The sequence below is a fragment of the Phasianus colchicus genome, chromosome 1 (assembly GCF_987193195.1).
Source record: "Phasianus colchicus chromosome 1, bPhaCol1.hap1.1, whole genome shotgun sequence".
In the NCBI taxonomy this organism is placed as follows: Eukaryota; Metazoa; Chordata; class Aves; order Galliformes; family Phasianidae; genus Phasianus; species Phasianus colchicus.
In genome coordinates, this window is record NC_143436.1 from 13,545,806 (window position 1) to 13,561,542 (window position 15,737).

The following is a 15,737-nucleotide window of genomic DNA, read 5'->3' on the forward strand; positions in this document are numbered from 1 at the left end:
TGGGAGCTTTTATTAAGACATTGGCAGGCTTTTACTGCCTTACAGTTTAGTATTTCATACTGCTTTTATAGTATGTTTTGAGATACAGAATGTATTTGAAAGTACCAAAAATAGTACCAGATTCTAAAACACTGGGCATCTTTAGAATCTTAGTTGGAGACTGAAATAATCCAAAACATTAACTATTTTTAGATTATCATTATAAACACCACTTAAATGTGTTTTAAACCATTATAAAATAGTAACAAAAGATTACATTTGAATTCCTTTCCTTTTCAGAAATTCAAGTGTAACTTTGCATTTTTCCAATGCACGGTGGCTTTATTTTTAATGTCTTAGTAAAAACTGCATTTTCAAATCTCCTGATTCAAAATCCTAACTAATCATAACATAGAATGAGTTATTTACAGCCACAAAAAGCAAGCCTTGTTCTCATTATGCAGTAAGCACTAGCTGTTTATAGATCTGACAGTTTGCTGGAAGTGATCCAAACCTATAGTGCTATTATTCCTCAGTAAAATTTAAACAGCTGTAGTCGTGTAATTCAAAACCCTGGAAGCCTGCTGCAGTGCTTGTTCTACTTCAGTATACCATGAATGCAGGATGCAGCCAGTCATATAAAGGATTCTCTTCTTCACAGAATGGAAGAAAGACGTGAAGTACAAACCTGAATGCAACCTGAAAGGTCCAAGTAGATGAGCTTGTGACATCCCGTGCCAGTGCCCAGGTACTGTAAACCTTTGTCTGTGAATTTTCTGCAGTGAGCTAAACTCACATACTGCAAATTGGGAAAGCTCCTTTTCAAGATAAAATAGAAAAGAGAGAAAATTATCACAAGAATATGTTATAGAATCAGAAAAAGACAAAATAGCAGAGCTAAACTATTCTGAAAATTACTGTAAAAAAAATTGTGTTAGACATTTAATAGAATTTCCTTCTTGCTAAAAGACTTTTTTCCACTGCACTTTCTACTCCGGTTTATTGGAGAACAGCATTATCATATAACATACTTCACTGTATGAAAACCATATCATTTTAAAGTTATTTTGAATAACTACGAAACCATATTTTTTTAATTAACTGTGATTCTTGCATGCATACTTTGAAAACTAATAGGCTTTTCAGTGCAAGCTTGCTGGACTGTCGTTGCCATTGATTTTACAAGCAGCGCCTGGTGGAAATGAAAGCCAGAGCTCTATCAAAGAACATTAACAATAAAAACGCACAGTAAGAGCTTCTCTGCTCCTGCAGTTATTTAGAAGAATACTACTAAAAGAACCTGAAGAACTGATAGAGATACAAAAGCGAATTAAGTACCTACATCTTTTATCTTTCGATGCTTTCTAAAGTTTTAACCAGCTCTTTTGGAAAACATTGCTTTATACTAAATGTTAGCTGAAAGAAAGTAAACTGTATAAATGGAAAATGTTTTTCTGCAGCACTCTGTAAAAGCTGAGAATCTAAACTTGGGATATATTTAAGTTTCCATCTGTGGATCTGGTTTATAGCACACTGAAAACCATTCATTTTATTGAATTAAATTTCTAACTGGAATAAATAACTATTGCCACAAGCACCACAAATGAAAGTATATAGCAAATCACAGCATAGAATTAGGACCTAATGCTCTGGTAGATATTTAGTTGTAGGCATACAGTGCTGCAGTTCTGCAAGTCAGCAAAAATTAGCATTTTGAAGAAACACAGGAACACCCACTGAGGAGTTAACTACCTAGGGAGTGGCATTGATTTTCAGAGCTGACTTTATACTTTCCACATAGAGTGGGGAAACGTGGTAACTTGAACTGAACTGCAAATACATGTATATATATATGAATGCATATACATATATATATAGGAAGCTGGAAAATAATGTTAACCTTAAAAAAAAGATAATAACAAACCTTTTAAAAATAAGTGTAAGATTACATTTCATGAAAACACTATAGAAGACAGGCAATGTAAATCAAGGCCAGATCTGAGAATATGAGGTTGTGTGTTCATTTTGGTTCTTTGTTTTTTGTTAAACAGAAACATTTCTTTCTTCTTGAATACAGAAATATATTTCTTGACAGAAGCATAAGATTTTCTGCATTTTAGTGCAAAAATCACTACAAGTGATTAGATGCTTCCAAATGCATCTAACAAAACAGATAATAAAGTGATGGACTTCTATAAATAAGGTTGTGCTACAAGGTTGCATAACTTAAGATACAGGGAAGCATTTCTTACTTGATTTTGAAACCTGTGAACAAAACCATCCAGTACTCTTGAAGAGACAATGATTTTCCTTATAGGTCATATGACTCATTTTTATGATCTGGGAATTTTAGTACATGACTCTTTATGCCATCTTTAAAGTGACAGCTTTCTTAGAATTTAAGCTTGAGCACATAGACTCCTTATAAATCCTTGTTTTGTGTGAAATCTGCAGAAATGCTCTCATACTGGTTTTTTAAAAATTAATTTGGTATTAACAGTCTCAGGCTCATTTCTTTAATGCGATCTGATAAAATCACCATCTCACCCTTATTCTTAATAGCTAATATTCATGCCTGTCATATAAAGAAGCACTTTTCAGAGGGAAAATGTACCCAATAATCAGTGTCAGTATGGAGGAAAAGCATGGAAAAGTAGGAGAGAATCAAAAATCACCAGCTAGCTTTCAGCACATTCAGCCTACACTAGTTCCTTGTTCCAGTAATGGACATTTGATATCCAATGGCAAACCTCATGTGCTGTACTACAAAATACAACACTGCCACCTTTAAGAACTCCGTACTAGTTACACTATTACACAAGACCTGTGGTGAGCTGTGCCTTTTCAGATGGCACGTGAAGTGTTTATGAAACGTGTCTTCCAGCAAATCTTTCACAGGATGGCATCTTTTTCCTTGTAAACTTGGAAACAGTGAGCTTTGCTTTTTGTCCAAAAATGCTCTCTAGAAAGAGTGGTATTTTATACTTTTAAACCAGAAGCTTCATGTGTGAAAAGAAACATTTACTATTTATGAGGTAGAAGTTAACTGCAAAATATATACTAGTATTTGAACTTGCCTTTTTGTTTCATTTATTTTTTTGCATTGAAAGTTTTGTCTATTCTGGAGACATTTTTCTTTTGTAAATTTGATTTACACATCAAAAGAAATATATGGTTCTCACTCTTGGTAGTAATAGGATACTTCAATAACCAGAATAAAATAGACTGGGATTACCTGTAGAATAACTTTTCCAAACTACAACAAAAATATGTGGAAATGTAAAAAGACAAAATATCAGCCACTGTGGACAAAGCACAGATTATGATGAGACTAATACTGATGAAGAGGTGACGGGCAAGACTGGAGACACTCAAGAGAAACTTTTCCAAAGCACATTTTAGTAACACGAAGATGCAGCACACAAAATTGAGAAGAATGAAAACTGTGATGACAGTGAAAAAGCAAAAGAGATTTTTTGATTTTGTGGGGGTGTCGCTGAAAGGATGGCATTAATTTTATTCATGGGAAAGAGAAATATTGTACATTTATCTTCAAAATCTATATACATCTTTGTGGGGGCACATCCTTGACCCTCATGCTTTTCCTTTATGTCAGCTTTTAATGCAGCTACAAACCTCTTATTCACCAAATCTTCATGTCTTACAGAGGAACACATCTAAACAGGAACGACAGACCTCTAACAATATTAACTATTTGTGTTTCATACACTGATCTTCCAAATTAGATTTTAGAATAACTCTCTTGCAGTTGGCACACAGATATCTGGCTCACACAATAGACCCACCCACAATCTTCTCTCACAGAAAAGAATTTTTATGAACATTCCGTTGTGCAAACTTCTTGTATCATCAGGAGTAGCTGGACATGCCACAGAATTTTTTTAAGTACCATGTTCTCTTAAAAGTTTCTGCAGAAGTCTGTGAAATATATAGAGTGGCCCGGCATACATTAATATTAAATATAATAAAATTATAATAAAAAGTGAAAAAGAAAAAGAATTGTCAACTAAGTCAAATGTATTGAGTATTTTGTAAGTTTTGACTAACAGACAGAATCTGTCAATCTCTTTAAAAGGGTATTTCTACAATACATGCCTCTAAGCTTACTGTATGAGTAAAACAAATATACTATAACATTTATTTTTAACTTTACCTTGACAAAAGTTGTAGTGTTCCCTTAGTAATGTTTGTATATGGCAAATTTAAATGGAGAAGAGATCTGCAGCCTTCAGATATGAATCTCATTGATTCATCCTGAATAATAAAAGAAATCCGGATGTACATTAAAATTATATTTACATTAATTTATCTTCCGTTTGTATACACATAGATTTCTCTGAAACTAATGCCTCCTATTTATTTCCACGGAAACTACATTTACAAACAGTGCAGTAACACTATTTCACAGAACGAAGTCTCACCTACAAAGAGCTATTAAATTATTTTTCAATACAGTCACTGTCACTGGCATTTTGCATTTCTGCCAGTGATGAACAAGAGCCCGCACACTGTGATGGTAAAAACCTGTGCCAGCGGAGGTGACCCACTGCCAATATTGCACTGCAGAAATGCAGTACCCACCACCTCACTGCACTCACTGCACAGATGTTTGATCTCCATAAACGTTCAAAAATGTTGACAGAGATGTGAGTGTGTGCCATTGTTTCTGCACAGAGGAATTCAGTGACATGCTTTTGCTTCATATGCATTTCCATGCCAGATGCCATTCTGTCAGATTGCTCCCCTGCTATCAGGAGTCGAATGGCAATAAAACATAACTGGATATTGTCAGGGTATTTTTCAGCCTCTATTGTCATGTCAACATCTGCCTCTGATGTCATGTGCCAACATAATAAAGTAGGAGGCATTACTTTCAGAGCAACCCTTACATAATAGCAAAAACAAAACCCCACCTCAACAAGTATTTTTAAATCATCATATTTATTTTTACAAATGAAAGCCGTTTTCTTCAATCTCTAAGCAGAATACAAAGAAACATATGATACTACTTTTATTCACATGAAGTATGATAAATTTAACATTGCAGTTCAAGGAAATGTTTAACACTATGCAGTTCAGTTAAGAACACGGGACTTTTAACACGTGCTGCTGAAGCATATCACATTTGCATATCCACTGTCACTGAGTCCTCCCTCATTTTTCGAAGTTCTAAGTAACGGGAGATTTCAAATGACTGGAAGGAAGGAAATGTTGCATTCACCTTCAGGAATGGGAAGAAGGAACCAGAAAACTATGAGTCTTTCAGCCTCACCAAAGTCCCTAAATTTATCTAGCAGACCCTCCCTGAAGCTGTGACCAAGCAAATGAAAGATAAACAGGTGACAGGGAACAGCCAGAAAGAATTTACTGAGTACAAAGCATTCCTCACTGATGTAACAGCTTTCTATGATGAAATAATAAAATATTTGGACAAGAGAGAACAGCAGTTTGTATATCTTGACTACAACAAGGCCTTCAACGCAGTATCTTTTATAGTCAAATGGGTGAAATATAGGCTGGATAAGTGGATCTCAAAGTGACTGAAAATTTGCCTGGATTGCTAGGCCAAAGCATTGTCACCAAAATTGCTAAGTACCATTGGTGTCTTCTGGCAACTGACATCCCTCAAGGGTCAATACGTCTTCCTCCTTGCAAATATTGTTAACTATCTTCTACTTCCAAATATCAACAGTTCACCAATTTCACCAGTCCTCTAAGTTTGCCAAAATACAATATTAGGAAGTTTACAGTGGGTATGTCATTACTGTTGATTTCTTCCTTTTTTTCTTTTTTTTCTTTTTTCTTTCAAAATTTACTACATAATGGTTGGTAAGAAGCCACTGCCCTGCTAGGCACAGTTAAAATTCTAACAATATTTTAGAACAAATAGTCCAAATTCTATGATAAACTACACATCTGAAGTAATACAGATAAGCAAGTACATTTAATACCTGTTAAAACGATGACAGAAATTTGCCATTTTTTTCTGCTCTTTGCAGAGACGTGCTGAAATTAATCATATCTTGCAGACGGTTGAGGTCTATGTTATGTGAATTCAGATGCGAACTGCATATAACCAGAAAATTTAAGACCATGCCAAATGAGCATTCTGAACGTGACAGAACATATTCATTCACAAGGTTAATTTAATGTAGTATAAGTTTTAGCCCCTGGATAACTGGATAATCCTAAAATGCATAATCCTAAAATAATTACTGTCAAATTGTGATACTTGTTGAGAAGTTTATTATTTTTTAATCCATTTCAAAAAAATACAGTGGAAGGTCGATTTGTCAGCTTCATCTGTCATAGGTATGTGGATAAAGTTTGTGTTACTTACATTCAACCCCTGACATTCAGAGAGATTAAAATCTTGCAAATTCCTACATTCACCTAAAAAAAAGTCATTTTGAATGTTAAATTTCAAATTTTCTGAGTGCCATAGAAACTTAAGTATTTCTATTACAGATTCAGTCCATCTAAGCTTATATCCTACTTGAAACTATTGCAGTATCAGGTTACCGAGAAGAAAGCACAAACAAAAAAAAGTAATATACAAAGCTGAAGTTGTCCAGAGGAAAAATGTCTTCATAACACTTCATCAATATCTGGCTTATAAATCAAGCTGCTTTTTGTCTTACATACCAAAGGATGAGAAAGCTCTCTAGTTAAGAAATTTATTGTTAGGAAATGATGGAATAAGTTTTCTAAAATGTGTCTGTCCCATTCCACTGTTACATGATGATACCAATATTTGATTAAATATATTAACTATTTTTTCCTTGAACAAGTAGAGGAGCAGTAACTAGACTTAGTATACAAAATGCTCTGCTTATCTTCTGCAGCTGTGGAATTTAGGATAATTTAGTTGAGACATTCTCTTCTGTGTCCATTTAATTTCTTGTTTATAACACCTATTTTGCAGAGATCTTTGTAATTTTAACTGTGTAATGAAATGCGGATGTTTGACACTAGAAGCAGCCCTTACACATCCTTTCAAGCACTCTCTTTGCCAAATTTTAAGTCTATCCTCAAAGGTAATTATGTAATAATGTTTTTTACCTTAATCCAATCTTTAAAAATAACCAATCTGACTAAACTGAAATGAAAATAAAAAGTAGGCCTGATACATAAACCTAACATGGAAAATGCAGTATGAAATGTTTATAGAGTTTTAAGAAGTACATAAAAAGTATTTTAAAAAAACACTTTCACATAGTAAGCCAAATACAAGTTTTCAATTGCAATCAAGCATTAGTCCAACCAGAGGTCTGTCCTACTAGAGTAGGACCTTGATCCATCAAGATCCCTGACAGGGATTGCACAACTTAAAAGAATCTAAGCTGTTAAAATCCTAAGTAACAATGTCATTTTTCATGTGAGGGATAAAGTCATCAGTGTAAATGTCATGGTTTTATGATCTTTGGCTATCGGTATTCCACATCATAACATCATGTAGTGCACTGGGAGTTAAAGAGTTAATGTTTGACAGTAATGCACGCTACAAATTGACAGAATCTGAATGCCAATAGAGAATGGCAAGTACAGCATTAAAAATGGAGAATCCCATTAAGGGGTTTTCAGAGTTGATATTGACAGCAAGTCACACAGCTTAGAGGTATACCTCTAAACTACGGTCTATGCAACTTTAACTATCTGACATGGGCCACAAGTGACACCTGATAGTACCAGAGCTGGTTGGGAAACTATGGAGCAGCATGCAGATAAGATTATTTGTGTTTGTTTTTTTTTTTTTAATAACTACAACTATATAACTACAAAAACACTGAGAATGCCCCTTAGTCCAAAATTGGTTTAAACTATCAATTTGCTGACAAACTGCTCTTCTTTCAGAAGGATTTTATTTAATATTAGTTTTTTTATTATAGAATCTTTCCAACGGATAAAGACAAGGTTTTTGAGACCAAAACAATGTTGCTTCAGAAACAGAACATCTGGGAAACAGCATTTAAGATTGGGATCTACTACCATCTTAAGTACTAAGGTCAAAAAAGATAGATCATAACACAAAGATGTCTACAGGCATAGAAAAAATAACTGAGTACACAATTCAAACAGTGAAGAATTAAAAAAAAAAAAAAAGTTTTAGAAGGAATAATAGTAATGAGCAGAAAGTAGGAAATTAATGAGATGAAAAAAAAAATCAGACAATATAAAAATCTCGAGAGTGAAAATGTTTTGGAGGAAAAACAACTTTGTGGCCAAAATTTACTGAAAACAACTGCATTAAGGGAAGTGCATAGGACCACAGCAGGAAATACAGGAGCAAACCGGCTGAAAACTTACTAACGCAATTTTGGATGTGGTTGCATGGTGAAGTTCTTATCTTCCTCTAAGAATAATCTCTGGATAAAAGCTCCTGGCTCACCCCTCTATCCTCTGTCTTCTCAAGTGGGCAGACGTGGGAGCGGTTTGAAGCAGGCCATTGTCAAGTTCCTCAGGTTCCTATGCATTCTGCCTACCCTCAGATGACACAATAACCTCATATGCTTTTGAAAATTACTATATTTGGGTCCTTCGCAGAGTAGTCTTTGCAACTTTGTCTCCCTGACATGGGCCATGAGAGACACCTCAGAGCTGGTTGGGATAAAATGAGATCAACCAGAAAACAAATGCACTTTATATTGTGAGAATGATAGAAACACTGGATGCAGGTCAATTTCTACATCCTACTGGATGTTCTTCCTACTGGAACATCCAATAGGTCAGTATCCAGAAAGCTGGAAAATACCAGCCTCAAGCTCCTTTTTCGAGCTTATCTACCAAGATGAATTTAAATACAAAGAAGATTCTGTCCGATGGCATTTCTTAAACACTGGAGAATCTTGTGAAAAAAATCGATTATCAAGCAGTCTGACTAATTTTCCATGCTTCAGCAAAATAAATGACAGTAGATCACAGATAGTAAAAGCAATGAAAAACGACTCTATCAAAGTAACTGTGAAGTTTTAAGTAGTGTAATGACTGAGTACTTTACTGAAGGCTGTACACTACGCACAAGCCTCCATGAAAAAGCTTATTTCATCTGTTCTAATATTTTATTTTTCTTTCACTGCAGGGATACCACATACCCCAGCTGTGCCTATTCAGATCTGGACAACACTGATTAATACAACCAAGTTGTCACAAAAAAATAAGTGGGCAAGCTGAATGTCAGGATGCAAGTCGTTACTATTATAATACTACTTCTTCTCTGTAAAGCATCTGACTTTAGGAGGACAAGGAATAGGAATCTGAGAAAAAATGAAAGGGAAAACATCTTAAGAAGAGCATCTAGCACCGTTAAGCGCAACGCCCAAGGCCAACCATGTGAGATATATGTTTACCTTCATGAGAAATATCTAGATTGTCAGGAAAGAAAATTGGTTTTTGTGGCACCTGATTGGCCCGAGGATTTGAAGCACATGCTGCTAGCAAGAAACAGGATTCGTAAATTGAAGAATAATATGTTTTCTAAATATAAAGTATTGAAAAGTCTGGATTTACAGCAGAATGACATATCAAAAATTGAGAGCCAGGCTTTCTTTGGTTTGAATAAACTTACCACACTCCTACTCCAGCATAACCAAATTAAGAGTTTATCTGAGGAGATTTTTATTTATACGCCCAGTCTAAACTACCTTCGTCTTTATGATAATCCCTGGCATTGCAATTGTGAACTAGAAACTCTCGTTACAATGCTACAGGTTCCAACAAACAGAAATTTGGGAAACTATGCCAAGTGTACGTCCCCAGTAGAACTCAAAAATCAGAAGCTAAAACAGATAAAAGCTGAACAGCTATGTAGTGAAGAGGACAGGCAAGATCCACGAAATATAAAACAGAAGCCTGAAGTTACCAAACCAGAATTTGATTCTTCTTTGTGCCACATGTATGTGTTTCCTGTACCAACTCTGAACTGCAAGAGAAAAGGTTTGTATCTATACTTCTAACTTGCTTTATTCTTGCCCTCTTACTGCTGCGCATATTATTTATGACAAATCCATGTGGCATCAGTTCTTTCTTGACTTACTTTCGCTAATACTTTAATTTTTTGTCTGTTTACCATAAATATTTTTTTCACAAACATTCTTTAGTTTGTGTGAAAAAAACATATCCAATGAAAATCAACAGTAGTTAAATTAAGTCTATGCTTAAATTACTGAACCATCAGCACCTCAATTATCTGATACTACAATGGTAAGCATACTAATCACTCATACTGCAGCTGTGCAAAAATCACTGCAATAACAAAAATAAGCATGGAGCATATTTCCTTTTTTTTTCTTTTTTTTCCAGTGTATAAACACAAAGATTTCACAAAAGTTAACTGTGAAGCAGGATTGGACCAGCCAGCTGTGCTAACAATCCCCATAGGAACCTAAATGCAAAGAAGAGTCACTACAGCCTCATGTGTACTTTCCAAGATTTCTTCTTCCAAAGGAAGAAATTGTATACTTTTCTTCCTAAAGAAATACCTTCTTTGTGTTCTTCCTCTCAGTACCCAACAAACACTTCAAAGCTGAAGTGTCTTTAAGAAATATTTTTCAGACTCTTGGATCCATTCCATTCCCAAATGCATCTCAGTCTCCTAAAAGCCATAGTTAAGCCCTAAGGGTAAACCAGCTGTGGCATGTGTCAAAATGAAAATGCACATTTATTCATGCTTTATATTTCTCATATTTTATACCACAATGAAACAAAACATGGAACAAAACAATTCTGAAGAGAGTTGTCCTTTAGCATTATAAAATCTGAACTAAAAAGCATTAGTAGTAGTAGCCCAAATTGGGAGAACTATTTTCCCAACTTTTGCAAAGTATATCCTGCAAAACTGGATCACTGCAGTATGTTTTGCCTACTTGTATCTCGCAATGTGTTTGCTAAACTTCTATTTATTTAACAGTGACTTATATTTATATAACTCTTAGTGAGTTCTTACTCTTGAACTTTGATGTTGGAGATGGTACCTAAACATAAAGAATTAATAATTTCAGCATTTGATGACATGGTTTGTCTGTTACATATGCTATAAAAAATACCGATGGTTTTACCTTCTTCTCACTGCTAAAATCCTCTCTTACTATGTCTTTTTAATTAATTATTTATGTTTTTATTGGCTAACACTTATTAATTTCTTAATACTCCCTTATCTTTCCTCTCATTGTGAATAAGAACTTAATTATTAGACACAAATTATGATCTTAACTATCCTTTACATGATCTTGATTACATCATCAATTACTTCAAGTTTTTAGAAAACAGTGTTGAACAAAAGCTGAACAAAAAGAGGTAAATATTATTATGTACATTTATCACTATATACATATATTATACATATATTATACATGTACATATATACATACATGTATACATACATATACATCTATTATAATATAAATATTGATATAATACTGACTTTCTATCTCTTCCCATTCAGTATTATAGAAGAGATGAGCTGAATACATTAGTATACTCAAAAATTTGGGGCAAGAAAAATGTTATGTTTTTTTTCCCTAACTCCATAGTGACCTTCAATCATGTCTGCTCTTCATGGAAGTTTCACAGAATTTGAAAAATAAATTACTGGTGAAGAAATAAAGTTACATCAACACCCACAGGAGTGCACTACAGTCCTGGTGCACAAGGGTACAGGACTTCTTCCTTCAGGTCATGAGCTAGCTCTATAACTCCTGAACTTCCTGAATGTCTAGCATGCACACCCTGAGTAAGTCTCATTTAGGAAGTACCAGATCTACCATGCATATGCTTGACAGCTGGATGCACGTATCTCATGAAAATTTGGGATTTCTGAACATATGGTAATCTTTGATGAAAGCATCATACTTATCTGTCCCTGCATATGATTACTGCGCAGCAGATGCACAATTTCACTGGAATTTTCATCAGAAAGAGGAATATGATGGACTCAAATTCCTGGCAAAAAATAAATTTTTTTCTAAATCCACATGAACAAGATTTCAGAGTAGGAGGAGAGTTTATCACCTGTCAAATCAGAAGATACCCCCAAAAGCTGAAATGCATTATTTCTTTACAATTGAGGGGATGGAATGACAAGCAGGATAGCATTACTATGCATCTCTGTAGAGAAATTATAAGGCCTGCAGAGAAATTATAAGGCCTGCATTTTGTCCCTCAGGTTGTGAGTTTTTAGTTAATGCCAGAAAGCTCATGGAATAGACATCTTAAAAATGTAAATATTTCTTAAAAATAAATATATAAATACACATATCTCCTCCTTTTTTAAGAACTTCTTATTCGTATCTCATCAGATCAGTGATACACCAGAACTGACAGTGCTTCAGAACAAAAACATCCTGTGTCCTTGACTGTTGTAAAAAAGAAAAACAAAAAAAGAACAAGCCAAAAGTTATTTGCTTTTGTGCAAAATTATCTGGACTCCTAAAAACTGCTGAAAAAATCCGCATTCTAGAGCACAGACATGAAGAGTATGTTAATGTCTATAAATTCAAGCATTATTTTCATTCATTTGGCAATAATTAGACTCTAAACTTTGACATCTGCACAAGCAGGAAACATTCCATCCAGAGCAGGCAGGAACATTTATAATATTTACATATTTATAATACAGGTATTATCATACCAAAGCTCTACTGAAATTCAAATATAAGGCAGGAAGTCTCTGATGTGTTGCTTTAGTCTCAAGAATGCTGATGCATGAGACATCTTCAAAATTCTGAAGTGTACTGACGACACCAATTTCAGCACAGATTCAGGGATTATACTTTTATTTAAAGACAGTTAAAGAAGGGGTACTGCCACTCACTTTGTTCTAACAGCCCAGGATTAGAACACTACATTTAGTAGACAGAAAGCCTGGAGATAAGATTTAATAACTTCATCTGGAGAAGATTCAGACCACACCTGGCACTTCTCAAGGACATGCCCTTACTAACAACCTAGAAGCTGTTCTTTCTGTAACTCTTTTAAAAGGAACTTTTAAAAATAATGACTGAGACATGCTTGTCTACTCTGGAAATGCCAATGATACAAGTAGGGTAGAGAAGTAGATAGATAGAATACTTAGAAATGTCACCTGGGCAAATAAGTATTGTAACAAAACATATATTTTTATAAATAGTAAGCAACTATAATTATAGAATTATATTATAATTATGATTACTGCTGGTTTTATTGCTAATGAAATTTTACCTCTTGGCAACATAAAACAAAAGATGTAATAGAGCACATTGTAATTTGATTATGGAATGTGTTCCCATAGCAATGAACATTTATTTACTTGGCATATTGTTTTCTCTACTTACAAGTTTCACACACATCTCTCATTAGTGTCTTTACTACCTACCCCATTCCTACACAAAAGAATAATATGGTACTACCAAAATAAAAATAAAAAACACCGAATGAGGCTTTGCTATAAACACTAGTGAAGAATGCAACTTTCATATGAAACGTAAAGAAAAAAGGCAGCCAAAGTCAGAATCTGAAAAAACATTGATAGAAGTAACGGGGGAAAAAAAGGGAAAGAAATAATGTGAGACCAACAAAGCTGTGTGCAAGTGTGAAACCTAAGCAATAAGAATAACCTAAAAATGATACAAATTCTCTCTTTTTCATTTTTTAAGATTTAAAGAAAGTCCCAGGTAACATACCTCCAGATATAATTAAACTTGATTTGTCCAACAACAAAATTAGACAACTTCGACCCAAAGAGTTTGAAGACGTCAGTGAACTGAAGGTACTAAACCTAAACAGTAATGGAATAACATACATTGATCCTGGTAAGAATAGTTCTAAATATTCATTTACAGTTATTTGTGTTTCATAAACTGTAAACTTTGATGAAGTCTCTGTCATATAAAAAGTGCAAGAAAAAACGACCTAAAAATTTAGACGTTGGTGCAAATTTAACCTTTTGTAGCATTCAATTCACAAAGGTTGTATAGATCATCACAAAGGATGTATAAATCATCAAGTCAATGAAGAGTGACTGATTTCAGCAGCTCTTCAACACTAAGCAAGCCAATGCAAAAATAGAATTCCGAAGGTTGACCATTTACCAAAGTGCCAAATAATTGAATATCCTTGATTACAATTTCCAGTTAAAAAAAAAAAAAAAAAAGCTGTAATATAATGAATGCTGCTTATGGCTATGAAGTAATAGACAAACCAAAAGAATTAAAACTCTTTTTGATCAAAAAATGTTACACACAGTTGCTCTTAAGTTATGTATTATTAGACCTCAAGTGACCTTGTTTAGCAGTTTGCTTATTGCATATGTGTATTTGATTTTTCATTATTAAAGCAGACATCAGATAGAAATAATGAAGCAACAGAACCTTCTCTAGTAGTATTTTAGAGGTTAAATAGGAGAAACTGGTAATATCAGTAGAAGGGTATTTCTAAGGTTTAGCAACATACTTATTCAAATTAAGTCTTCTATCATGAAACAAAAGTTGCAAGAAGTATGAAGTGCTCTCTGAAGTATGACTCAGAACTCTGTGTCATGGAAAGAACACAAGAATTCTATGAGTAAATCAAATATTCATTCATCTCCACTGGCACTATACTACACTCATGCATTTTCGTAAGTGTTTTATGACTTTACCAGCAATACAACCACTGTAATGTTGACATTTTCAGGATAATATCTGTCAATTATCAGGGTACAAACCATTTAATAAAAATCTGTGTTTGAAAAGTCTTTTTGTAGCCCTTGGTAAAAACGAACAAAGTTATGAAAAAGTTATTTCTTTTTGCAGATAAGCATATCTTCTCTAATTCATCTTTACAAGTTACAAATAAATATCTTTCTTTTGACAAGCTGCTTTCTCAGGGCTCAATAACTTAGAAGAGTTGGATCTATCTAACAACAGCTTGCAGAATTTTGAATATGGAGTACTGGAAGATCTTTACTTTCTGAAAGTTCTGTGGCTGAGAGAGAATCCTTGGAGATGTGATTACAACATTCATTATCTTTTCTACTGGTTGAAGCATCACTACAATGTCCACTACAATGGCCTAGAATGCAAAATGCCTGAGGAATACAAAGGATGGTCTGTTGGAAAATATGTTCGGAGTTATTACGAGGAGTGTCCAAAAGACAAGCTGCCCATTTATCCAGAAACTTTTGATCTGGACAAAGACGATGAGGAATGGGAACGACACAAAGAAAAGTCAGTTCAAACAGTTAAAAAGCACAGTGTAATTGTCACTGTGCTAGGCTAATAAGGAACACCTTTTCTTTTTAGTCAATTCAAATATTTGGTATTCTGGCAAGAAAAGGAACCCAACGCACTGTTTACATTTTTGTTAATTATACAGATTGCAAGACTATTTGCCTACAAGGATTTCTGTTTAATGCAGTAAATAAGTACAGAATGGCATTAGTTACACAGAATCCTTCAATAAGTAGTTGTTTGTGACAGTTTGTTCTGCACTCTTTTGTGAAATTTTCTGGTAGAAATTCAAAACTATGCAGTAAAAATAGATAGACAAATGTAGACGTGGTGGGGAGGAGCTGTGCATGAACATTATGTATGAATGCAGGTTATGCGTTGACATGGAGTCGCTGCAGGACTGTGACCAACTTTCTTGAATGCATTGCCAGTTCTTTGTATCTATCAGTTTCCTAAAATATTCCCAGAAAACATTTTTAAGATTTTGTATCAGCCTCCTGTTGTTTTATTGTACATAAAAAAAACCACCACCACCACCACCAACAACAACAACAA

At 34.3% G+C, this 15,737-nt stretch overlaps 2 protein-coding genes across 3 annotated transcripts in view; one reads left to right on the forward strand and one right to left on the reverse strand.

Moving 5' to 3' along the window:
• Nucleotides 1-590: 590 nt before the first annotated feature.
• LRRC17 (leucine rich repeat containing 17) lies at nt 591-15,713 on the forward strand. Of its 2 annotated transcripts, XM_031594411.2 has the most exons (4): nt 591-727; nt 9,080-9,933; nt 13,629-13,784; nt 14,828-15,662. In XM_031594411.2, the coding sequence occupies exons 2-4, from the start codon at nt 9,180-9,182 to the stop codon at nt 15,229-15,231; spliced, it is 1,314 nt and encodes a 437-aa protein (XP_031450271.2). In that variant the 5' UTR covers nt 591-727; nt 9,080-9,179; the 3' UTR covers nt 15,232-15,662. The 2 variants fall into 2 exon arrangements, with proteins under 2 accessions (XP_031450271.2, XP_089991714.1); XM_090135588.1 differs by lacking the exon at nt 591-727 and having other exon boundaries at nt 9,163-9,933; nt 14,828-15,713.
• The window catches only part of LOC116235296 (F-box and leucine-rich repeat protein 13), a 44,089-nt gene continuing 28,986 nt past the window's right edge, over nt 635-15,737 (reverse strand). Inside the window, 2 exon segments of the mRNA XM_090135598.1 lie at nt 635-797; nt 4,154-4,254. Of these exon segments, the coding sequence (XP_089991724.1) occupies nt 635-797; nt 4,154-4,254 (264 nt within the window).